The 26,075-nt window shown below is 33.6% G+C and overlaps 2 protein-coding genes across 3 annotated transcripts in view; both read left to right on the forward strand.

The window, feature by feature from the left end:
* Nucleotides 1-26,075, forward strand: part of CENPK (centromere protein K) — a 332,401-nt gene that overhangs the window by 188,945 nt on the left and 117,381 nt on the right. The window contains exons 19-21 of the transcript XR_004349429.1: nucleotides 13,373-13,519; nucleotides 16,278-16,413; nucleotides 21,994-22,135. The gene's annotated coding sequence lies outside the window, so the exon portion shown is untranslated. The remainder of the gene's footprint in view (nucleotides 1-13,372; nucleotides 13,520-16,277; nucleotides 16,414-21,993; nucleotides 22,136-26,075) is intronic.
* The window catches only part of ADAMTS6 (ADAM metallopeptidase with thrombospondin type 1 motif 6), a 279,851-nt gene that overhangs the window by 136,395 nt on the left and 117,381 nt on the right, over nucleotides 1-26,075 (forward strand). For both annotated transcript variants that reach the window (XR_004349428.1, XM_032629020.1), the window contains 2 exons: nucleotides 13,373-13,519; nucleotides 21,994-22,135. Coding sequence is in view for 1 of the 2 variants with exons in the window: in XM_032629020.1 (XP_032484911.1) it covers nucleotides 13,373-13,519; nucleotides 21,994-22,135 (289 nt within the window). In the remaining variant the exon portion in view is untranslated. The remainder of the gene's footprint in view (nucleotides 1-13,372; nucleotides 13,520-21,993; nucleotides 22,136-26,075) is intronic.

Raw genomic sequence — 26,075 nt, forward strand, 5'->3', positions numbered from 1 at the left:
GTTCCTGTTACACAACACAGTGATTTGGTATTTTTATACATTTCAAAATGACCACCACAATAAGTCATTACCATATGTCACCATACAAAGATATTAAAAGTTATTGACTATATTCCCCACACTGTACATTTCATACCCATAACTCATTTATTTTGGAATTGAAAGTTTGTACCTCTGAGCCAAAACGAAAAGCAAAACTGCTAGGTTGGGGTTATGTAGTGTTCGTGGTATATCTTTATGAAGGAAAATAAGAAAAACACAAATTTTAAGATTCAGACATAAAAGAATCAGAACTATTTACCTACAGAACTTTTTTATAATACTTACAAGTACCTTTTAGTACTTCTTCAGTAACTTTCACTTATCTTTTCCTTTAGTAAACCTGCTTTTCTTTGAGTACTATTAATTCTACAGAAAAAAAATGTATTCCACTTTGTTTAATTGTTAGTTCCAACAGTGTTGTCATATACTATTTTTCATTTCAGAGGCACAGTTTTAGCCTGCAAAATAGGTTAAATAGGCTTGTGTAGGCTACCCTGGACATAGAAAAATAATTTATACTATTATTTCTGGAGTAAATTGTTTCAAGGTTCCCAAAATTAGCTTTAAAACTTTAGAACTACGTCAATTTACGAAGGCAAGTCAGCTATCTTGTATAATTGGTCTGAAAGGAAAATTTAATTGCTAAGTTTTAGAACAAAGTATTCTTTATATGTTCAGGTACATGAATTCACTATATATTTTCTTTTAAAGTGTTTTACTTTGAAATATTCTGTGTTTGTGTATGTATGCTTGTATGCATGTGCACATGTGTTATGACAGATATCCATGAGCACACCAATCAGATTTAACAAATGTTAATATTGTTCCATTTTTGTTTTGGAGCTTTTATTGTTGTTATTTTCAAAGGTTCCCTGTGCCAAGATCATGTTGCTTTAATTACCATAGTTTTATAACAGATATTGAAGTTCTCCCCTCCTTCTTCAAAATCCTCTTGGTTTTTTTCTGACCCTTTACTTTCCTATATTAATTTTGCAATCTTAATGTCAGTTTTCATAAAAAATATATGACAGGATTTTAATTAACCTTTTTATTAAAATGGCATTGATAGGTTAGCAGATGATTTGTATGATTCCTGAGTGTTTCTCCATGCACTGAATGAACATCTGTTCTCATATGGGGTGAAGTCAAGAACCTAGGCTGCACTTTAGTGAGAGGAACCATCCAGGTAGGACCGTGCCCCAGAGAAGAGAAACCCTGCTGGATAGGGCAGGTGAAGAAATCAGGCCAAAAGAATAGAGTGCCTTTTTTTCCTCTCTAATGGTATAGTTGTAATTCTTAAGATCCTATGTTATTTAAAATTGTGTTTTTAAATGTTTACATATGAAAATATTGATTAGCAACCAGAGTTTCAAACTCACTGCTTCACAATATTTCCTACAGAAATTAAACTGCTGAGGGTTTTGATCAAACCTGACAAACCTAATGGCATCATCTTTTTCTTTTTAACCACACTCCACAGCCACTGTCTTCTCTCTCCCTTTGGCCTTGACCTTATATTTTTGCCTAGAGCAGCACAATGCATAAGCATCAATAGTTCTTAACAAAAGGACACAAAACCATGAGTAAAATAACACTCTAATAAAGCAACTATGTGTTCCTATGCTATAGTCATAGCTTTTATTTTCTAAATTGGTCTAGTTCCCAATACCCCCTCCTATATAATCAACGGGGTCTATTTAAAGTAACTTATGTTAACTAATTAATTAAGCACACCATATCCAATTCACTTTGTGAGAACTTTACTAGTTTAGTCTGCCAGCAGTGTTTAGATAAAAATTCAGTCAGGAAATTGCCAATATCAGGGAAGTCCTGTAGATAGCTGCAAGTGTGTATCCCAGAGGGTGAAGCATAAAGGAACCTGGGCTACATACCCAGAACTTTAATACCACTAAGCCAAATGGAATCCCTGATCAAAAAGAAGTGGAATACTGGTCAAGGTCTCAGAGTCTCAGGAGTAGGTGAAATAATCAAGTAATTCAGTTACTAAAGATTTATGTGCAAGGTCGTGTCTTTTTCACAAGAAGTAAGACCAGAGCCCAACAACTACAATTACCTCAAAAACTAGAACTGAACTGGACCAACAACATGCCATATTTATTGCTGTTCCACAAAGCTATTGGCTTCAGTCTCTCTATATTCTCCCTAAGGGTGAACAAAATTAGTCCCAGAACCCATGAGCAGAGTTGAGCCTTCCTGTACTTGTGAGTTATATAACTCTAGTTATGGTAATTTCAAGAACAAGTGCAGAAAAAAATGAAGTTCATTGTAGTGAATATGGAGCGTCAGATTCTATGGATTCCATGCTTTATAAGAGAATGTTTATTAGATCTGCATTTTAACCTTGTGAGTCTCCTCAGTTTATCCAAGTTAAATCTCAGCTGATAGATTTTTCGTTCACTTCACTAATCCTCTAAGTGTTCATCTCCAATTATTAAACTCTGATCAGATATTAAGTACTGTGAATAAAACAAAATATGAAAAAATACTTTCTGCTTAGTGAAGTAACTAGTATAAATAGATCCCTGTGTCAAACCATACATAAGCTTAAGATGTATTAACAGTCACTTTGGAAGACAGTTTGGCGTTTTCTTACAAAGCTAAATATATTCTTACCATAGGATCCAACAACACCGAAATGTAGAAGTCAAACCATTACAGGTTTTAGAACATATAATAGAAGTAAGACATAAAGAATACTAACCATTAAGTATATGATTGACCAAATTAACTACATTAAAATTAAAAACTTAATTGAAAAACACCATAAAATGAAAAGATAGGACACAGTGTAGGAAAAGATGTTTGCAAATGACATGCAGCTGATGTAAGGAACTCCTACAAATTAAATATACAAAGTACTTGAACATTTTACAAAAGAAGAAATCCAAATACTTGATAAACATATATGTCAAAAGATGTTCAATCTGATTAATAATCAGGAAAATATGTTATATCCATCATGATTAGCACAAATTTAAAAGTCTGAAAATACCAAATATTGGTGAAGATGTGGTACAACTGGAATTCTTATATACTACAGGTGAGAATGCAAATTGGTGCAACCACTTTGAAAAGCTGTTTGGTATTATCTAGCAAAGTTGAAATTTTATCTAACTATGACCCAAGAATTTATTTTCTACAAATATCCCAGAGCAGTGGTTCTCAAATTGTGGTCCATAGTCCCTGGGATTCCCAAAGCACTTTCAGATTAAACCTACTTTCATAATAATACTAAGACTTAATTTGTCTTTTTTTTTTTTTTTAAACTGTGTTGTTTACTCTTCACAAAAACAGTGATGGGTATGTACTGGTACTTTAGCATGAATCAAGGAAACCATACTAATAGTCATTGTATTTGTCACCATTGTGCCAGTTTCACTTAAGAATGTCTTTGATGAAGCAAAAGACTTATTAATTTTATTAAGTCATGACCCTTAAGTACATGTCTTTTATCAAATCATCTGTATCACAAAATGGGAAGTATGTAAAGCATGTTTTGCTCCATATCTCAGATGAACTAGCTGCTTTTTCCCTGGAACACAATTTTTATTTAAAAGAACAAATGAGAAACTATGGGTTGTTGGCAGAAATTCACTTGAAAAATGAACAAATGAGCTTACTGTTCAAGGAAAACAACCAACGTTATTTATTGCCAATGATAAAATTTGAGCTTTTGAGCAAAAATTCAAATTTAGGATAAGTTCCAGCTGTCAGTATGAGCTTGACAGCTTCCTAATGCTTAAAGACTTTTCCAATGAGATTGGTGATATTGATGAAACAGGGTACAAAGAGATCACTGATAATGGATTCAGAATCCACATTTCAACTAACCTTTAAGAAATTACTAGTTTTCAAGTTTTCTTGTAGAATCAAAGAAATCTATCATTATCTGAAAGGGCTAACGAAAATACTCTTCCCCTTTCTAACTATACATTAGTGTGAGGCCAGATTTTCATCATATACTTCAACCAAAACAAAATACCACAATAGACTGAATGACGAAGGAGATATGAGAATCCAGCTATCTTCTAGTAAGCCACACATTAAAGAGATTAGCAAAAATATAATTAAACAATGCAATTACTCTCACTGACATTCTTTTGTTTGGGAAGATTTTTAAAATTAAAATGGTTATTTATGTTAGCATGTATTGGGTTTATTATTACTTAAAATGAATTAATAACTATTTTAAAAGTTTCTCAGTTTTAATTTTTATTATGATAAATATCACCACATACAACCTCATAGACAAAAGATCTTTGGGGTCTTCAATATTTTTAAGAATATAAAGGACACCAAAAGTTGAAGAAGCTGTTTTAGAGATACTCTTACATATATGACCAGGAATTATGTTTAAGAATGCTCATAGCAACATGACCCATAGTAGCCCCACATCAGGAACCACAGCAAATCCTTCATCATAGAATGGATAATTAAATGGTGTATTTATAAAGGAAATCTATATAGCAGTGAAAATGAATGATGTATATAGCTAGACGGCTCAGCAGAGATGATGCTTTCTAAAAAAATGTTGAATAAAAGAAGCAAGTTTTAAAAGAATATATACAGTGTGATTCCACTTTATTATTTCAAAACCAGGCAGAGTTAACATATACTGTTTAGAGATGCATAGGGGATGATAACCACAGAAGTCAAGATAGTAGTTCTCTCTCAGGGGAGGAAGAAGAATATAACTGTTAAGGTGAATACAGGAGACAAGCTTTTATTATTCTGAAAATGTTGTATTTCTTAAATTTGGTAGATATAACATGGATGTTTGCTTTATAATTATTCTTTAAAATGTAAATATATGTTTTATTCTCTCTTAAGTATGTATGATATAAAATAACATATATTATGAACATAAGAGAATAAATTAACCTCAGAAAAACAAAACAAGAAAATATAATTAAGAAGTATGACAAGGGAGTTAATCTGACTGGTGACCAGTTGCACTTGTGTTGTATGCATTGCCTGCCATGAAACTCAAATAGAGTCACATAGAGCCAATAAGCCATCAAACTTTTACATTATTTTTAAACAAAGCTGAAGTTTATCTTGAAGCAATTTTTGTTAGAATGATTCATAACATCTCTGTTTCTTGAGTTCTTATTCAAAATGCTTTTATACTCAGTTTGGCTGGATACAAGATTTTTCCTAGGCACTGCTCTGTTGTGTGCTGGTGTTAAATGTCACCATGGAGAAATCTGAAGTTAATCTGATTGTTTTACTATTACAGGTAATTTGTTCTTTTGCCCTGATTGCCCAAAATATATTTTATTTTTGATGTCCAGTAAGTTTACTAGGATGTGACTCAGTGTGGATTCACCTGTGTCAGTTTTTCCTAGTAGAATAGTTCACATTTGATGAGATTTTAGGCATTTTTGTTTCTTGAAATTTTTCTTGTATTTTTAAGTCACTTTTCTTTCTGTTTATTATTTTGATTCTTCTCTTTAGGGACAACAGTGATATATATATATTGGATTCCTTTACTTTGATCCTTTTAAACTCTTTGTACAATTTTTTTTTTTTTTTTTTTTTTTTTGCGGTACGCGGGCCTCTCACTGTTGTGGCCTCTCCCGTTGCGGAGCACAGGCTCCGGACGCGCAGGCTCAGCGGCCATGGCTCACGGACCCAACCGCTCCATGGCATGTGGGATCTTCCCGGACCGGGCACGAACCCGTGTCCCCTGCATCAGCAGGCGGACTCTCAACCACTGCGCCACCAGGGAAGCCCTGTACAATTTTATTTTGCTTGCTCTTTTTACTTCTATGAGGAATGTTTTCAGCAGTTGCCTTTTTTTTTTTTTTTTGCTAACTCATCATGGCCTTTTTCCTGTGATGGTTTTATTCCACCCCCACACACACACATTTATTTCCTCTGACAGTTCATGCTTTCATCTCTCATCTTGCCGTATCTTCCCTGATTGCTTGTGTCTCTGCATTAAATTCTTGTTTTTATGAAATGATGTCTTCGTTAAGTTTGAGTTCATATGTGTCCCATTTTTATCTTTCCTGTAGCAACATTTTTTTCTGCCAAGTGTCCCTCATCTTCTGTTTGTATTTTCCTGTTCTTTTTTAAAAAAATTATTTCATATATTCTAGACGTACTTCTTGTTCCTTTTGAATCATACATCTTTGAATGAGTTTGATTTTTCTGGATGAACAACTTGTAGAAGGTTTATGTTGGGTAGGCACCAGAGCTACTTTCTCAGCAGGAATTTATTACTGATATACAGTATTGTGTGATTCAAGTTCTTTAACCCTGTATTTCTTTAACAACTGATGGCAAGGTAGAATCTCTCTTTCACCTTTCCTCACTGACAGACTGATTCCTACAAATATAGTTTTTATGACTCCCCAGTTAGCCCCATCTACTCTTCCTCTGACAACTAGAGCAAGGGTGTATATTCCAACAGTTTGCACCCTTACACCAATTGCTTATAAGAAAGTATTGTTGGTTTTGTCCCTCAGATTGTTGCACTTAACTTTGGAGAACATGCTCTAATCGTTTTAGCTTAGATCACTTCTTGTTGTCCCCTCTCTCTGTGTGTCTTTCCACATTCTTCTAATTTTTCTGTATTCAATCAGCCTCCCACATACATTATGATATGGTGGTTTATGGTTTTAGAAGTTTCCTACTTTTCATAAATGTAAAGTTTGTGGGGTTTTTTTCTTATTTTTCTTATTGCTTTTGGGTGATATCTTAGAGGAAAAGGGAAAACTTTTTACTCAAAATGTAGAAATAAGAGTGCCCTTTAAACTTTTGAAATAAATCAGAAGTACTAAGATATGAGAAAGGGAATTTTTGATCTTTCATTTGTTTCCCCTGGGAGATTTAGTTGAAAATCTTCAACATATAATTTATTTCCTGGGAAATAACTTACTTTGTTTTAATAGATTTGGGGCTTCATTTTCTGAAAAATTAAGACTAATTTTGAAGTACTTTAGTTTCAGAATTACTTAGCTTTCCATAATTGGGTATATTATCCTAATCAACTACAAACTTCTCTCTCATTGAGTTTGAGATTTGATTTTACCTTATTTATAAGCTAATAAGTTAGCTTATTACTGTTGCATGGAGCAAAAGACATGAGATTCCTGGATCAGAGACTTCAGCACAGCAAGCAGCGTAAGCATCAGCATATTTATTTTGGTTCCTTTTGGCCCCAAATCCCACATGGGCAACGCAGTATGGCCCAAATGAATGCCACACATGTAGTGGGTTTGCGTCAAAACTGAGAAACAGGGGCTTCCCTGGTGGCGCAGTGGTTGAGAGTCCGCCTGCTGATGCAGGGGACACGGGTTTGTGCCCTGGTCCGGGAGGATCCCACATGCCGCGGAGCAGCTGGGCCCATGAGCCATGGCCGCTGAGCCTGTGCGTCCAGAGCCTGTGCTCTGCAATGGGAGAGGCCACAACAGTGAGAGGCCCGCATACCGCAAAAACAAACAAACTGAGAAACACTGAGCTTGGGAAATCTAATAGTTTTATAGCAAGTAGTAAGTAAACGTGCTTTGTCCAGGGGAAGATGTTACCTCATTTCCTAAAGTTGTCCTGAGGAATGGGCTGGGTTAAGAGCAGGCCTTGCAGACTTGCCATACTCAGCAAAATGTGGGGGAATCACAAGAGGCCTAAGGAAGACTTTCTCTCCCGATTTTCTCTCTTTCTCTAACCCTCCACAAATGAGAATCGTTGCCTAATCTATTAATTTTATTGAACTTAAATGATTAATTTTATCAAACACATAAAACCAACCATGGAAGTATTCTCTTGTTACCACTATTCACTCACTGGGGTGGGCGCCAGGTTCACCAAACTCTTTTGTTCTTTTTTTTTTTAATTATTATTTTTTAACTCAAGAGCAGAGAGTTGAGTTTATTTTCTATCTATCTGTCTATCCTTATTTCTGGGCACAACATCATTATCAGTCCCAGCAAGGACCCTTTTTGTTTCATATATGTGCATATATTTCTATATTCCCATTTTCCACTCCCATTTCTTCCCTCCCATAGATAACTCCTTTAATAAATTTGATATCTATAGTTGAATTCATATGTATCCTTGCAAAATATTGCAGGTTGTTTTATATATGTCTGTGTTTATTTTTTAACTTTTTAAAAAAATTTTATTCTTTTTTTTTTTTTTTTTGGCTGCGTTGGGTCTTCATTGCAGTACATGGGCTTCTCACTGCAGTGGCCTCTCTTGCTACGGAGCACAGGCTCTAGAGGGCTGTGAGGGCTTCAGTAGTTATGGCATGTGGGCTCAGCAGCTGTGGCTCACGGGCTCTAGAGAGCATGCTCAGTAGTTGTGGTACACGGGCTTAGTTGCTCCGTGGCATGTGGGATCTTCCCAGACCAGGGCTCGAACCCATGTCCCCTGCATTGGCAGGCAGACTCTTAACCACTGCGCCACCAGGGAAGCCCTATTTTTTTAACTTTTTAAGTTTGAAATGTTTTCGAACTTATGGAAAGATTGGTACAGTAGAAAGATTTCCTATGTGTCCCTGAGTCAGATTTTAAAAGTGTTAATATTTTGCAACATTTCTTTCTCTCTCTTTTTGTATATGTACATGTATTTTTTTCTGTACTATTTGAGAATAAGTTTGTAGACATGTCCCCTCTCCCTAACTATTTCAGCATCTGTTTCCTGAGAAGAAAAGATAATCTCTTACGTAAGAGTATAATTATCACATTAGAAAGTTTAACATTGATACACTACTATTATCTGATATATAGTCCTATTCAAATTTCCTCAATCGTACCAGCAATATTTTTATTAACTTCTCCCCCTCCAATCCAGTTTCTGTTGCATTTGGTAATGTCTCTAAAGTCTTTAATCTGGAACAATTCCTTGGCCTTTCTTTGTTATTTGATAAGATATATGTAATTTTTGTTTGCATGTATGATATAGTGCTATAGACCTTGTTCCTTTTCTCAATTTTTTCAGTGTTTTTAAGATCTACCTATATTTATGTGTAGACATCTATCTTGTTTGTTGCTTCCAACTTCTGCTTAGTATTCCATAATATACATCTGCCAAAGTTTATTTATCCATTCCCCAGTGACGAACACCTAGATTGTCTTCAACTCCTTGCTATCATAAATAATTCTGTCGTGAACATCCTCATACATGTTCCCTTTGGGAATATTTCTGGGATATCTCTCCAAAAACAGGATTGCTGGGTCATAATGTTTCCTCTATTTAATATGACCAAATACTGCTGAATTGCTCTCTGGAACTGTTGCCTGACCACACTATAACTGTTGTGTGCTAAGATCCCAGTTTCTCTACACCACTGTCAACACTTAGTCCAAGGTAACATTCTAATTTTTGCCAGTATGATGGTTTAAAGTAGACTCGTTTGTTTTCTCTAATCATTAGTAAGTTTCATTTCTTTTGACAAACTCCTCACTGATAGCGTTTCCTCAGGAAGGAGCTTATCTGTAATATATATGTGTATGTGTGTGTATGTATATATATATATATATATATATATACATACACACACACACACACACACACACTGTCTTTCTCCGGCCTGGTCAGTGTATTAGAGGGAACTTTTTTTTTTTTTTTTTTGCGATACACGGGCTTCTCACTGTTGTGGCCTCTCTCGTTGCGGAGCACGGGCTCCGGACACGCAGGCTCAGCGGCCATGGCTCATGGGCCCAGCCGCTCCGCGGCATGTGGGATCTTCCCGAACTGGGGCACGAACCTGTGTCCCCTGCATCGGCAGGCGGACTCTCAACCACTGCACCACCAGCAAAGCCCTAGAGGAATCTTTTGAAGCTGATGTCATAAACAGTAATTGTAAACTCCCATTTCACTTTGTGTCACTGTTAGTGAACTAGTTGACATTGGTCAGGTCATTTCTGGGAATTCTTATGTTTTAAATATAAGCTGCAAAAGTATACATTCTCTTAGACACCTGAAACGGAAATCCTTAAGACAACTTTCTGCATCTGACATTTAAACTGTAAGGATTGTAAGTAGAAATAGAATTTAAGGTTTACTTCTTCAGATACTTGAGTTCATTAGTTTTTAAATCTTTTCCCATATATACTTCTGAATTTTTTTTAACATCTTTATTGGAGTATAAGTGCTTTACAATGGTGTGTTAGTTTCTGCTGTATAACAAAGTGAATCAACTATACATATACATATATCCCCATATCTCCTCCCTATACTTCTGAAGTTTTAAAAACTATGTACCCTATTTTTTATTTTTCAGTTGATGTCCAACATTTTTTATGTCTAACTAATTTCAAAGGATAGAATTTCTAGACTACTGCAAAAATTAGTATGTAAAAAATAAAAACCTCCTTTAAATATACCTGATTGAATCTAAATGCCATAGCAATTTGGTAACCATCATTATGCATTTTAAAAATACACTAACAGGGGACTTCCTTGGTGGTCCAGTGGGTAAGACTCTGTGCTCCCAATACAGGGGACCCAGGTTCGATCCCTGGTCATGGAACTAGATTCCAAATGCGGCAATGAGGATCTCGCGTGCTGCAACTAAGACCCTGTGCAGCCAAATAAATAAATATTTTTTTAAAAGATTATTTAAAAAATACACTAACAGCTTCTTCTTTTATAGCCAAAATTTGCATATTTTTCCCTCCTTTAACTCAATATGTCTGCTCTTCCTTTCCCTCCCAGAATATCAATCCTAATGTATATTTTAATATTTCTTAATATATACTTTTAAAATGTGTTTTTATGCTTAAAAGTATTTTTAATTATATCAAATATCTCTGTAACAAAAAAATTTAAGTTGCAATTACATTTTTAAAATTTCCTATGATCATAAAAATTTTTTTTCTGAATTATATGTTCATTACATTACAATTATTAGTTAATAATTGATTAGAAGAATATATACATGTTATGAATTTTAATAATTAAATATAAAAATAAAGTTTTTGTTAGAAGATGTATCTTTAAATGTATATTTTCAATTACTGCCGTTACTTCATTACTGCTAGAATGAGGCAGGATTTTAGCACCAATTCGATTTCTTTATTTTGTTTCTATAGATGTGAATGTTGAGAAAATTGGATCACATATGTAAATAGATAAGATGAAAGGAATTTATTATAGAAATATCACTCAGTTCTTTGAGCTCCTTTTGAATTCTTTGTCAAAACGTAACCACGGTGATCTATCATCAAATTTTTTAACAACCCATCAGCTGTTAATTTGATTATATCTTCCTATAAACTTGATGTAAACAAGAAACTACATATGTTATTTAATCAATAAAGTCATTCTTTTTCTCAGTGCTGACCCTAAATGTTTCCAGTTGTCTCTTTCCTCGACACACATTTTTTATAGCCAAAGGCAATGAACTATTGTAAAATTATGTGTAACTGAAAGATAAGTCTTTCTTTTATAACGTGGGAGAAATATGATTTCAAAAGAAGCTTTACTTTTTTTTTAGAAATGAGTAAGTAAGGAAGTTGGGAATCTCAAAAGTGATTTTCTGAAAGCTATCTGTGTCTGCCTACAGCTATCTTAATATTACTCAGAGATTTGTATGAGACTACTGCTAAAGGGAAATAATATTTTTTAAGCTATCAGTATCATCATTTGAAAAGAATCATAGTAGTAATCACATCATAGCATCAACCTTTGAGAGAAATGTAGAATATTAAGTTTATTGAATTATAAATTTATAGTGAGGAATTTTTAATGTAAATCTATAGCTGATTGTTTTCACAGAATATATGTCTAATTCAACAAACAGTAAATTCCACCATTATGTTCCTAGAAGAGGTTGACTTGAGTGTGTTGATGTCAAACACAAGAAGACTAAGTATTGATGTTCTTGAAAGGTTATTTGGTTATGTGGAAGGGCTCTCATATGATTCTCTTCCTTTGCTTATGTTAGTCCCTATACCTGAATTATTAGTTCCTTCTCCCTCCTCCCGCCATACACGGACATATTATATGTCTTTATTATAGCTCTTTTATATTGTATTTATGAAGGCCAGTTCATTCACCTTCCTGAACATGTCTCAAATCTAATCCCACTTCTCTATCCCGTGCCCTAGTTCAGACCTACATCATTTCTTAATTGGGTATCATCATCTCTCTGTGCTCCCTGGCTCTATTCTTTTTCCACTCTATTGTTTCCACCACAGAATTACTATAATGATCTGTCTAAAATACAGGTCAATTCCATATTTTCCTACTCAGAAGTCCTCAGTTGCTCTTTCTGACAAATCTTCAAAGTCTGTACACTGCCAAAAGTATCAGTATTTACTTTCATTTATTATCTTGTGATTATCTGTTCTCAACTATCTCTCCAAATTTTTCTCCAGCAACTATTCTTATCTGTATTATACTCATGTCACACAAATTACTTATTCCCTTGAACACATATCATGGTGCATTTATTAGAATGTCACAGTGGACACAATAAGGATTTTTTTAGTGATTTTCACCTAAACTTCTGGCTATTTGTGATGAAAGGCTTAAATTTATTCATATGCAGTACATAGATCCTTTTTTATTTATCCATTTTTCCATTTATCCACAGAAAAATTTTATGATTTATCATTGAGATATGTTTTTAAATCACATTGATAACACTAAGCCTGGCTACAGGACACAGGAAAAAATGACAAAGAAAAGCTTTAAAAAGTCAGGGAGGCCATGGTAAAGAAAAGGCTATATTCATAATCCTTAAATGTATCAGGATTTTTCAAAAGGTGTTTTGAAGACACGTACACACACAAACATAAATTACATAATGTATTTAATTCTCCTTTATCCATATTAATAAGAAAAAGGACTTTTATGTTTGGCCTATAACCTGGAACTCTATGGGTCGTAACTATCTTTTCATAATTCCCTTTTGGATTCAGCAAGTGAGGTAGCCTGAACTCTAGCATGTTAGAGGTAGGTTCTACTAACAATTTCAACACTTATTAACTGTGTGATCTTTAATAGGTTAATTATCTTTAGTAAATCTCAGTTTTTCTCATCTATAAAGTTAGAATTAATATATATCCCCTCTCTGTTCAAGGAGAGACTGTATCATATGAGATAACATTTGAGAGTATATGATAAATTTAAAGAGATTTAGAAATATATTGTATCATTGAATTATTCCTTAATCTCTTTAACATTAATTCTATATTTCCTTAGAGGACCTGGTCTATCTTGATGGAAGCCATATGTTGATAAGGCTAATAAATGATCAAATAAGGAAATAAAGGATGTATTGAGGGTTTGTTTGTTTTATTTTTTCTTATTTTTTTTCTTTTATGTTTCTTATGTTTCTTCCTTGTTAAAACAGTTTTGGTATGAACCATGATGGAATTGGAAATTCTTGTGGGACGAAAGGTCATGAAGCAGCAAAACTTATGGCAGCTCACATTACTGCAAATACCAATCCCTTTTCCTGGTCTGCCTGCAGTCGAGACTATATCACCAGCTTTCTAGAGTAAGTAATCTCTGGAGAGTGATGATGAATTGCTCCAGAAGTAAGCCATTGATAGAAGCCTAATATGTAGTGCTTCAGACTTTGCATAATGAGTAACTTTTATAGGGCCCAGTGTTCCCATATTTCAGGCTGTTCCCAAAATACTTTACTATATCATTGTGGCAAATTTTCTCCTGCATACTCAAACAGAACACAAACTGAACAGATTAGGGGAACTGAAGCGAGGCTGTAAAAGGGGTTGATGATGTGAGTGTTAGAAATGTTAAATAAATGGGAAGCAATATCAGAAAGAATTTAGATTTATATAATTTAATAGCGCATAAGCCAAGCTTTAATTCAGTGATTACATATTTCACTTTGTTGGTAAAAAAACTAAGTTCTATAGGAATGCCAAAGTATCTAATAGTAACAAACAACAACAACAAAAAACCAACGCCCAGGAAATGAAAATGAGAAAATGAAAATTTGTCTTTGAAAATTTATTATAGTGACTCATCTTTTCTACAGTTTGAGAACTTCTTTGCTGGTCCTTTAACATATATTCCAAGAGTCTGGTTATTTAAGTATGAAGAATATAAATTAGCTCAGGTATAACTATGTTTAGGAAAGCAGATGTTTCTCCACATGTCATCTGCATCGGGCTCCAGGATTAGACTTTGGAAACTGATAGACTTAGGTCTCACTTCCTAACAGTGTGACCTTGGACATATTACTTAACCTTCCTAATATTCAGTGACCTCATTTGTTGAGTGAATTTAGGTAGTAATACACACATCATCAGGTTGTCATGTAAATAATTATGTATAACACTGTAATGTATATAAACACTTAATAGACATTCATTAAGTGGTATAGTATTATTTTAAATAATATCAAGGTTTTAAGCACTATTGCTCTATCATTACCTTCAACTATTTTGTGCCATTTTTTTCTGAGGAGGAGAGATTAAATACTTTGTGAAAAAGTGAGTCATACATAAAGTACAGGCAAGCAACAAAAATTCTTTTTAAAAATTGTCTTTGTTCAAAGTTCACCTTAACATGATTATAGTGTAAAATTTTAGAATTCAGATAGGTTATATAGGGCAACACTATTCATTAAAATTTTGGTTCATATCTGCTAATAGCCAGATTATATTCTTAAAACTTATAGTTACATATTTTTAAAAGCCACAAACAAGAGGTTTTCAATTACCTAGCACAATGCTTTACTCAATCAAAGATCAAAAGATAAATGTTTAAAATGGGCTCTTTTGAATTAATTAATGTGATGATGAAATTGAAGGAATTAGAAATTTATTTTAGAAGGTAGCTCTTCTGAATAACCATACTATAACCTAACAATTTTTAATGTTAGTAATAGATTAATTATAACACTGTACTTGCCTTGTGCCAAAACTGGGTAAAGGGCTATAAAGATAGACCACAGAGAATTTGTTTGACATCTTTTGGTAGTAATTAACAGAAAGCACTAGCAATATCATTTTCTGAGATGTTTTTAACAAGATCATATAACCTAAATATTAAACATTGTTGAAGATCTACTCTCCCCAGAAGTCAAGCCAGTCTGGAATTTCTCCCTTGACTTGGCTCATGTTTTTATAATGGAATCTTAGTGTCTACCACCAGAAAGACAAACTGTATGCATGCTCAGTATTCCTGTGGATTTTTGAAGGCTTTCCTCCACTTGCTTTTTTTTTTTTTTTTTCCCAAGTACCATTTCTGTCTCCTCTATTCTGTTTCTATTGCACAGCCCATTTGCTAGGACAATCTCTGTATGCTAAATACAAGGACCGGTTTTGATTTCTTGCCAGACCCTGCCTAGTTAAAGCTCTATGAAGGCCGTTAAACTCCAAAAGGGAATCCCTAAATTGCTGATAAAATACAGTCAAGAAATCACCACTGGTTTTGTCAGAGATGTAAAATTATTACTAGTTGCAATAAAGTGTTCGATTGAATTAATTGAAAGAATTAATCCAAAAAGTATTATGTAAGCCTTATTGCCTCTTTGCAGTTTCTATGTGTAAGCATGATTAGTGTTGACAGGGTTGTCATGGGTTTAATTATCCTGTATTTTATAAAAATATTTCTGTTGTGCATCCTCATGGGAATGCTCACAAAGTTAAAGCCATTAGTAAAAGATAGATGTGAAAGACAATGGGTAGAGATTTTGGGGAAAGTTGGTGCTTTTTTTTCCCTCTTTAATAGTAAACTGAACAACTCTGTAATCTGACCAAGCAATAAAGTTTTTTTAAACACAAGGCCCTTTAAAAAGGTCAGTTCACTGGAGCACAAAGACATAATAGTAACTTTCTTTTTTCCTCTTTATTAATGCAGTGGACTTAATTGCTTTAACAGCTATGTGTGATATTTTAAAAAATACAGTGATATTTTGATCAGGGATTGAGATTACATTTATGTTTTATAGTTGGCTCAAAAAGAGTCATAACATTTTATTTTTGTTTCTCTTCTCAAGAAAAAGAAATCTTGAAAGATGAATTGTTTAGGAACTGCAGCCCAGCCAACAGAATGCATACTTTTCTCTACTTAGTGACTGTATAGGCCAAAGATGATGGTGGATTTTAGCAATGAGCTTTCTATGATTTATAGAGATTCACTATTCACTATGTTCAACTGAAAACAGTTTCATGGCCTTTAAATGCCAATAGAGTAAAAAGTCTCTCGTGTCATTCTGAAACACTAGGTGCTATTGATCAATCAGGAGATGGTGTTTACCAACTCCCAATATTTTTTTTCAGATTTCTTAAACTCGGTGATTCAATAAGTGGTTCATGAATCGCCCAGAAGCCGTCCTGATTAAATAATAAAGAACCCATTACCGTTAAAATGGACGTGTTATGCCAGCTTCTGATGTTTTCGACGACGGCTTTGCAGGTAGTGTCCTTCCTATCTGCCTGCGGGACTTATTTATTTATTTATTTACTTATTTATTTAGAAACTAGAGAAGATGAACCTGGTGTTATGGCTCACACTCATTGATGTCTGTGGGCTAATTTACCAGGCAGTGGAAGGCAGCCAGAAGTAATTTAGGCCAGTTTTTCATACATTTTCCACCACTCAGTGGTAGTACAGAGTAATTTCATATAGTCTTCAAAAATCCTGGGGCCTCTGAATCAACTCTTGCTCTATTTAAATTAAAGTCTGTTATATTGTTTGAACTGTCAGAGATCCATAGCAAAATTTCCTACAGTTCCAAATTAAATACAGACTAGCCATTTTCACAGAAAAGATGGAAGCTGAAAAAAAAGAGAAGCAACATTATGGTTGAAGATGAACTAGGAAGAAAAGTAGAGCTGCAAGAGAAGTGATATAAGATGAACAGGACAAGCAAGGTGCTTACAGTTCCTCTATAGCAATTACCTTTGAAAGTCGCTATCAATAATTTATTAGAGAGAAAAAAAATTTTATAGTTGGGACCTCTTTTTTACGTGGAACCCCAAAACAGCTTAGCAAAACAGATTTCTCCTTCCATTTATCTGACACATTTTGGGACTTGACTCTAACCCATAAATATCTTTGATAAGTCATAACTACATATGGAGAAAAAGAGCATAACTTAGTAAACGTTACTAGAATAGTGTTTGTATATTGGAAGCCTCAAGTTCAGTTGTATTCGAGCATCCTAGTCATATAGAGGGCAAGAAAGAAAGGTCTGACTTAGAGTAACTCATTTTAGAAGGTAATAATATTATTAGTTTTGTGAAGATTGATAGAGCAGTTTATGAGAATGTAGTAGTAGGTAAGACACTTGACTTGCCATAGATGAGTTAACCTAATTCATTTTTGCTTAATTTAGGTATATTAGCACAATTTTGTGGGAAAAAGTAGGAGATGGTATTATCTGTTAACTTTTTGTTGTTGTTGTTAAGAAACTGTTAAGATATGTACAGGGTTATATAGAAAGATTTATTTCTTAAATTGACCCACTGTGTTGTAGACTGAAGGTCTGTCCTTTATAGTATAATTGTTTAAGTGAAAAATAAATCTAAAATTTCAATTAGGAGTATGTCTTCATGTGTTCTGGAAACAAAGCCAACAGACCGTATTTTACATAAGGATCTGTGAATTTTCATTGAAGACTCAACTCTGGCTCATGTACCTATTTTTAAGGCTAATTTTTGAACTATGTAAATAAGACTTCTCTAATTAGAAGTAGAATACATAAAACATGACTGCTATCATATTGCAAGGATTCTGGAAATGTAAACATACTTTGATTTACTAATTTCATAATCAAGGGAAAAGTATGTCTCAAACTAATAGACATTTTTTTGCCTTGTCGTAGAAGCATAAACAAAAGTAGAGTGTATTAATTCAATAATTACCTATAATGCTGTAGATATTAATCAGGATTGGGCTTTTAGTTGTGAAATATATGCTGCTAGGGAATTAATCATAGTTCCACTTTTTATGTATACAGTTTTGTTCAGGACAAGTATATCTATGCTTAACAACAGTAAGTTGTAATAATATCTCATATATGGAAACTACAGTGTTCTTCATTTCATTTATTAATGAGTGAGGTTTATGTTTTCTAAGTGAAAAAATTCACATATGACACCAGGGCACAAACCAGCTATACTTAAAAGTGGCATTTTATGAGAAAATTCAAGATGATTTATATATAATATTACCACTATTAATTTGAAAATAGTAGCATAAATAACCCTAGGCTCAGTATCATAAGAATTGTATATTGATTAACTAGAACCCTAGATTAAATAAAAGTTACTCAAACTTCTTTTTGTTAAAAGGAGACAATTACAAAATATAAGAAAATAACTCATATCTAATATTTTTAAGAAAAGCATTGGTACCGGAAGACTATACGAAAACGTTTATATCAGCATAATTTGCAATTTCCAGAAACTAGAAATAACTTAAATGTTTATTAATAGAAGAATGGATAAATAACTGTGGCATAGTCTTAAATGGAATATCAAAGAACAATACAAATGAGCAGCTTACAGTTAAACACATCAACATGGATGTGTCTCACATTCATAATATTGAGCAAAAGAATAAAGTCACAAAAGAAAACCTACAGTATGACTCCTTTTATATAGAATCCAAGAGCAGGCAGATGAATAATTGGGAGATAAATAATTACTGAGAAAACCAAAGAAATTATTATTTTAAAAGTCAGAATATTTGTTAATTCTTGGGGAAACAAAGAGGAGTATGATTGAGGTTGAAAACTGGGAAATTTTCTAAGGAAAAAAAACAAAAGCACTCCTAGGGTTATATATACATCTCTCAGATTCATGTCCTCTACCTTCCATACCTATATCTGTGATATTTCATAATGGTAATTGATGGTACAGAGGCATGAACGTATCCAGAATTATTATCTTCTAAGAGTTAATTAATAATTGTGGTCTATAGATTTAACTTACTTAAAAGTAGCAGGAAAGTGGCAGACAAGTTTTAGTAACATTATGCAAAAAAATATATATTTTCGTAGCTTAACCCTCAGTTAACAATTAAAGTATGAAAACTATCTCACCCCCCAAATACTTTAATCAAGGTTTTACCATATGTAATGTTTATGGTTACTAGAAGGAAAATATGTAGTACATTTTTTACCCAAAATGTACAAACAGTTTAAATCAACCTTGCACGTATCCCACACTTGGTATCCTGGAGCCAATACTAGTAGGTAAGATGCTTGACTTGCAAGCATTGATATTTTATACAAATATAGCCAAACCCATTTTAAAAGGTCTTTGTTGATGCCATATTCCTAAATACATGTTCATTATTTAAAGATCTATATAATTTTTCACTTATTGTATTTCATACGGTGTTTTGTTCTTCTGCAAAAATATACTGGAAGAGAGAACGAGACGTCTAGATATTTAACTAGACCACATTAATACAAAGCAATAGTTATTTCCAAAGAATTGAAACACAAATCACTTTTGGGATAGACTTTCTCAGAAGAATTTTCTCACAGGTGACCACAGTGCATGCATTACTTCGTCGTCTGGAGGCTCCTGCAATGGTCATCTGATTTGGTATTTTTTACAACACGTGAACCGTGATTTCAAGACCATTAATACCTGGGAACAAGAACTTTAAATGAAGCAATTATTCTTGCTTCCTCCTGGGTTAAGCCAATTCTCAGTTTGCTATCAGGAAAGAATTTTTTCCTCAGGTTATTTTTTCCTCAGGATCCTCAGGTTATCCCAATCTTAAACTCTTTTTGGGGGTCCACATACTTCTTCCTCTAAGTTTTTAGGTTAATTTTCTGTAGTAATAAAAGTAATAATGTACAATAATTTTTAATGGATTTTGAGTTGGTGCCACTTAGGTGAATATATCTTATACTTTCTTTGTTATGCTATTGGCAAATATTTTTATCTGTAGGATCCTGTACTTAAGTACTTCAGTGCTTAAAATTTTTCCAATGATTTATATAGAACTTAGCTTGATATTTTATTTTTATTATATATTTAGCTCCTTTCAGATAGACTTTTATAGTTTTGTTGTAGATAAACATGAAACTAATATTTTAGGAGGAAAATTAGGAAATTAAACTACTAATACAATTATCTCATAAATTCTTCTTCCATTATACTTTTTCACATTGACCACTTTATCACTAACCTTAATAAAAATTTTGAATTTGCTAGTAGAATTACATTTGCCTAAAATTTTCATACCCATATATTTTACATAATGAAATAAAAAGAACTTACTATTTTTTATTTAGTTATTTATTTTTTGCGGTACACGGGCCTCTCACTGTTGTGGCCTCTCCTGTTGCGGAGCACAGGCTCCGGACGCGTAGGCTCAGAGACCCTGGCTCACGGGCCCAGCCGCTCCGGGCATGTGGGATCCTCCCGGACCAGGGCATGAACCCGTATCCCCTGCATCGGCAGGCGGACTCTCAACCACTGTGCCACCAAGGAAGCCCAGAACTTACTATTTTTAAAATTCACTTAGAAATAGTTTTTCTTGCTGAGGTGAGGTACATGACAATTTCTAAAAGTACAAAAAACAGAAAATAAAAAGCAGTCTGTCATGAAATCTGGATAGTTGGGTGAAAAAAAATTGTTCTCAAAAAAAAAGAAAAAAAATTGTTCTCTATTAGTTAGACACCTAGAGCAGTGACAAATGAAATGATTATAATGGCCAATAATAACATCCATCTATTCAGTACCACATTTAATATTCCATTTAAATATTTTTATTGTTTAAAAAATTAATCAAGTTGGGTGTAAATGAAAGAAAAAGGGCATAAAGAAGATAATTTTCTATCCTTTGGGTCTTTGAATCTATCACCTTATGCATAGTATGGTTCAGTTTTTTAAAGGTATTTATTTGCTACTGTGCAAATATACATTTTTATTTAACAAATTTGCTTTTGCATTTTAAGAATATAAAATTTTAAGTGAATATGAAACATTATTATGCATGGTTCTTTCTTACTTACCTATAAATGAAAATTTGTACTGTCCTAAATAATAGTTGAGGAACTTCTACTTGTGAAATTATTTTCCTTTGGCAAAGTGGATGGAAAAGATTTGGAAAAAAAAACACAAGTGCTGGCACAATTGACAGGAATGTTGGAAAAAATTTTTAAATGTTGGCATAGGAATTCTTTAAAAATTCTAACTTACTCACATGTGAAATGAAAGTAAAAAAGCATCTGTCCTATTTTATGCACACTGACTAAATAAAAATGAACAATTATATTTAGCAAAGTATAAAGCTGTTTAAACTAAGATATTCTCTCTGGCTTTTGGCGATCTTTATGTTATTTGTTCCACTGAATTAAAATATTATGTTTGAGTGCAAGCATACTTTGAAAAGCAGAAATTATAGAGAGAGGAGAACATTCTCTTTTCCAACTCTGATGATCCTAGATGAAATATGAAATTTTTGAGAGACTAAACACTTCTAATATACTTGAGAGGACAACTTTGGATCTTGGCCTCATCTGTCATTCAGCCCATTTGTTATTGGAATATTTCAAGAAGCTTTGGACATGTCTTACCACAGCATCTCTTGTTCTGCCCAAGGTGGAAGTATATAGATTAGGTCTTTAAGGATCACAACCACAATTTTTTTTCCACATTTTACGTTTTTGATTCTACTACCAGATGTGGTTATATTTCCACTGAAAACAAACAAGAAGCTTAGAGCAGTATGAAATTGTTTTGATTCCTTCAGAAATTAGTTTAAATCAGTGTTTAAAGGCCAACATGACATTTTTAGATTGTTTTGTGAGATGCTTATATTGTGTCTTGGTGCTGGAAAAAAACTATTGGAGCTCTTATTCAAGTTTTAGTAAAGATATTCTATTTTGCCATATGATTATTTATTTGTAGAATATATTGTTTTTCATGCATCAATTATTAAAACAAAGAGCTCAACACATGGTTTCATAACTGTGATTGAAATAGTCCACAGTGTACCTAATTTCCTTTGATCCTTTATGTTGAACAGTTCAGGCCGTGGTACTTGCCTTGATAATGAGCCTCCCAAGCGTGACTTTCTTTATCCAGCTGTGGCCCCAGGTCAGGTGTATGATGCTGATGAACAATGCCGTTTCCAGTATGGAGCAACATCCCGCCAATGTAAATATGGGGTAAGAAGTCTTAATTCTTATGTTTAGTCATTTATATGTGTTTTTCATGACACAATTGTTAAGATGGAATTTTAATGAATGTAGTTTACCTCTGGTAACAGTATTAACACAAATATGGCCTTTAACACTGCTCTTTTTCTGATATAATTTGTACAATATCTATTTCTAAATGTTTGAGTAATCCTTAATTAGACAAGTTTCAAATGTCTTGTGAGGGTTCTGGGCAGAATTTTAAAATTTTCTAACGTATTCCTTATTTAAGTTCTGAGTTTACAATACCAACTCTTGTTTGTCTTTGAAATATTACGATTTTGAAACCTCCCTGACTCCCCACCTTTTCTGGTACTCTAATAATTGGGTTAAGGGCATTTTTACTTTGGCTAGGAGCCTTTATTTTAACTTATACTTTTAGTATTGAGTCATTTCAAGTTGCTTTATCCACTGCCCACATTCTAACACGATAACTGAGTGCGGACAAGATGACATTAACCCAAATAGAGAAACAAGGAAAATTGCTATGGAAAAAAATGGAGGTATAATGATTGACTCTTCTTGTCTGCCTAAAAAGTCTCAGTGTCTATCTCAAAAAATGTAAAAAAAAAAAATTCTTTTTTAAGTTTCATAGAGAAAGATTTCAATGTCTAATATAGGAAGATGTTCATAGTAGATACACAATAAAAGCATGTTGAGTGAAAGAATAGGATTTTTAAATGAAGAGTTTGTCAAGCAATTGAAAATATATTTAAAAAGCAAGTTTAAGGCTTAGTTCCAACTTTTACGCAAATAGTGTATTTAAAATCCCTTTTTAAAAATCATAACAATAAAAAGAATTAAGTTTTAAGGTAGTTAAGACTAAACAATATATGCGTTGTACTGTACCAATTATTCTTCTTGGGTACAGTACAAAAGAAAGTGATTTTTTAAAATATTCCTTGAATGACAAGTATATTATTATTCCTAGTAGGCTTTGGCAGCACATTTTGTGCACTAGATTCAAAGATTGTGTGCAACTATCTAAAGATCTAGAGCCTTGAGTAAAACTTTGGCGTTTCTTGTCTCTCTGTGAAGAGTCTGTACTTGTTTCTTGTTTCTGTATGGTTTTAGTTTCTTTTTTCCCTTGGGTTGCTTTTTCCCTCAGAAAAAGTCAGTCAAACTTTAATCACAGTCTTTGTATATACTTGTAGCTTAGTAGGTTGAAATTCATGATCAAATGTGATTACAGATTTTCTGTTAGATTATTCTCATCTATGGTCTCTCATTTCTTTGTTAGCAAGTGAAAATGTTAATCTACGTTTAGTGCTATATATTACTAACAAAGTTTCTTGGGTTGTAACAGATTCTTTACAACCACTTACATCTCTTAAGCTTGTGCCTGAAAAATTGGGTTTATACAATTGACAGCACGCACACACACACACCCAAAACACACGTGTTTTATCTGGATTATCCCTAAGATTTTAAATGATTCTAAATGCTACTTTAGAAAATAATAGTGGCTTTGAAGGTGAGAATCCAGACAGGTAAACAAGTCATACTTCTGATGGAAGCTGGAGGGAAAAACAAACCAGCCCTGATTTAGATGGCTATCTGAGTGTAGTATCCTGAGATGAATGCTGAACACAAGCACTGGAGGTTTAGAAAAGCACTGTAGCCTTTTAGTGAGGAGGTACATTTTGGTGTTGAAGCATCATGAAATGATCCCTCTTTCAACTAGCAGGTCTCTAATGATGATGTCAGGGAAGATTTTAAACAATGATCTGCAGAACGACCCAGAACTGCAGCAGTGGTCAGCTTTCCATCTCCGTCATGTGGTCATTGTGGGGACTATCAATGACTACATCTGTAGTTATGAAAAATCTTGACTGAATTCTTTGTGAGTAGATTCATTAATATACATTTGGCAATTTACCAATGGAACAGAATAGAGACCCAAAAATGAACCTATGCATATACGATCAACTGATTTTCAATCAGGGTGCCAAGAATACATAATGGAAAAAGGATAGTCACTTCAATAAATGGCTTTGGAAAAACTGGACAGCCACATTCAGAAGAATAAAACTGGACCCTTATCTTACAACAGATGCAAAAATTAACTCAAAGTGGATTAAAGACAAATGTAAGACCCGAAACTATAAAACTACTAGAAGAAAATATAGGGGAAAATCTTCTTGATTTTGGTCTTGGCAGTGATTTCTTGATATGAAAAGCACAGGCAACAAAAGTAGATATAGACAAGTGGTACTACATCAAAATAAAACGCTCTGCACAGCAAAGGCAGTCAACAAAACGAAGAAGCAGTTTATGGAATTTGGAGAAATTATTTGCGAACCATATACCTGCTAACAGGTTAATGTCCAAAATGTATAAGGAACTCCTACAGTTTTAGCAAAAAAGCAAGTAATTCAATTTAAAAATGGGAAAGGAAAGGAATAGACATTTCTCAAAAAAAGATATACAAATGACGAACAGGTATATGAAAAGTTGCTAAACATCACTAATCATCAGGAAAATGCAAATCAAAACTGCAATGAGATATCACCTTACACCTGTTAGGATGGTTATTATAAAAAGAAAAAAGATAACTAGTGTTCACAAGAATGTGGAGAAAAGAGAATTCTTATACACTGTTGGTGGGAATGTAAATTTGTGCAGCCACTGTGGAAAACAATATGGAGCTTTCTCAAAAAATTAAAATTAGAGCTACCATATTATCTAGGATTCCTACTCCTGGGTGTATATACAGAGGAATTGAAGTCAGGATCTTTGAGTGTGTATTCTCATATTTATTGCAACATTATTCACAATAGCTAAGACATGGAAGCAACCTAAATGTTCATTGACCACCAGCAGATTTTACTCAGCAACAACTTTTTACAGCGAACAGCAGCTAACTTGTTCTTGAAAGCTTTAGAAAGTTAAAGAGTATGACAAGCATGCAAAGTGCTTTTCATTTACCTGGCACATGGCAGATATTCTATACATGTTTCCCTTTCCTCTGTGAATATCTATGTCATCCATGATACCATCCTATATAGCTGATATGCTAATAGTGCTTTAGGAGAATCTGAGCCATCTGTACTTTGGGGACCATGGATACTCTAAGGGTCACATTTTGACTCGTTCTCATCCTTCAATCTCAGCTCACATGCAGTTTCTCTTCAGAGAGATTTTCTCTCTGATCCATCTATATGCAAAGGCTTCTCCTATTTACTTACATTTATGCTCCCAGTTAAAGCATAAAGGAAATTATGCTTTTCATTTCCTTCATAGCACTTATTACAATCCATAATCATTTTGCTTATTTGATTGCTTGTTAATAGTTAACTGTGATCTTCTAGGTAAGGCCTTTCCTAACAACCTTATCTAAAATTGCACATGCATGCATGCACACATGCACACATGTACACAAACACACTCATTTCTTGTCATTTTTCCTTGCTTTATTTTAATCCTTACCATTTGTTACTTTCTAACATACTATGTATTTTACTTGTTCATCTTGCTTACTGCCTGCCTATTTATTCATGGCTATTTATAAAGTGAGTAGCACAATGCCTGCCTCATAATAGGAGCTCATAAAATATTTGGTGAATAAATGAGTGAGAAGAATTATCTGACAAAGAGAGAGAGGAGTAAATTGATACAGCCACGATGGAGAACAATATGGAGCTTCCTCAAAAAACTAAAAATAGAACTACCATATGACCCAGCAATCCCACTACTGGGCATATACTCTGAGAAAACCATAATTCAAAAAGAGGCATGTACCACAATGTTCATTGCAGCTCTATTTACAATAGCCAGGACATGGAAGCAACCTAAGTGTCCATTGACAGATGAATGGATAAAGAAGATGTGGCATATATATATACAATGGAATATTCCTCAGCTGTGAAAAGAAACGAAATTGAGTTATTTGTAGTGAGGTGGATGGACC

Source organism: Phocoena sinus, chromosome 3 (genome assembly GCF_008692025.1).
Source record: "Phocoena sinus isolate mPhoSin1 chromosome 3, mPhoSin1.pri, whole genome shotgun sequence".
In the NCBI taxonomy this organism is placed as follows: Eukaryota; Metazoa; Chordata; class Mammalia; order Artiodactyla; family Phocoenidae; genus Phocoena; species Phocoena sinus.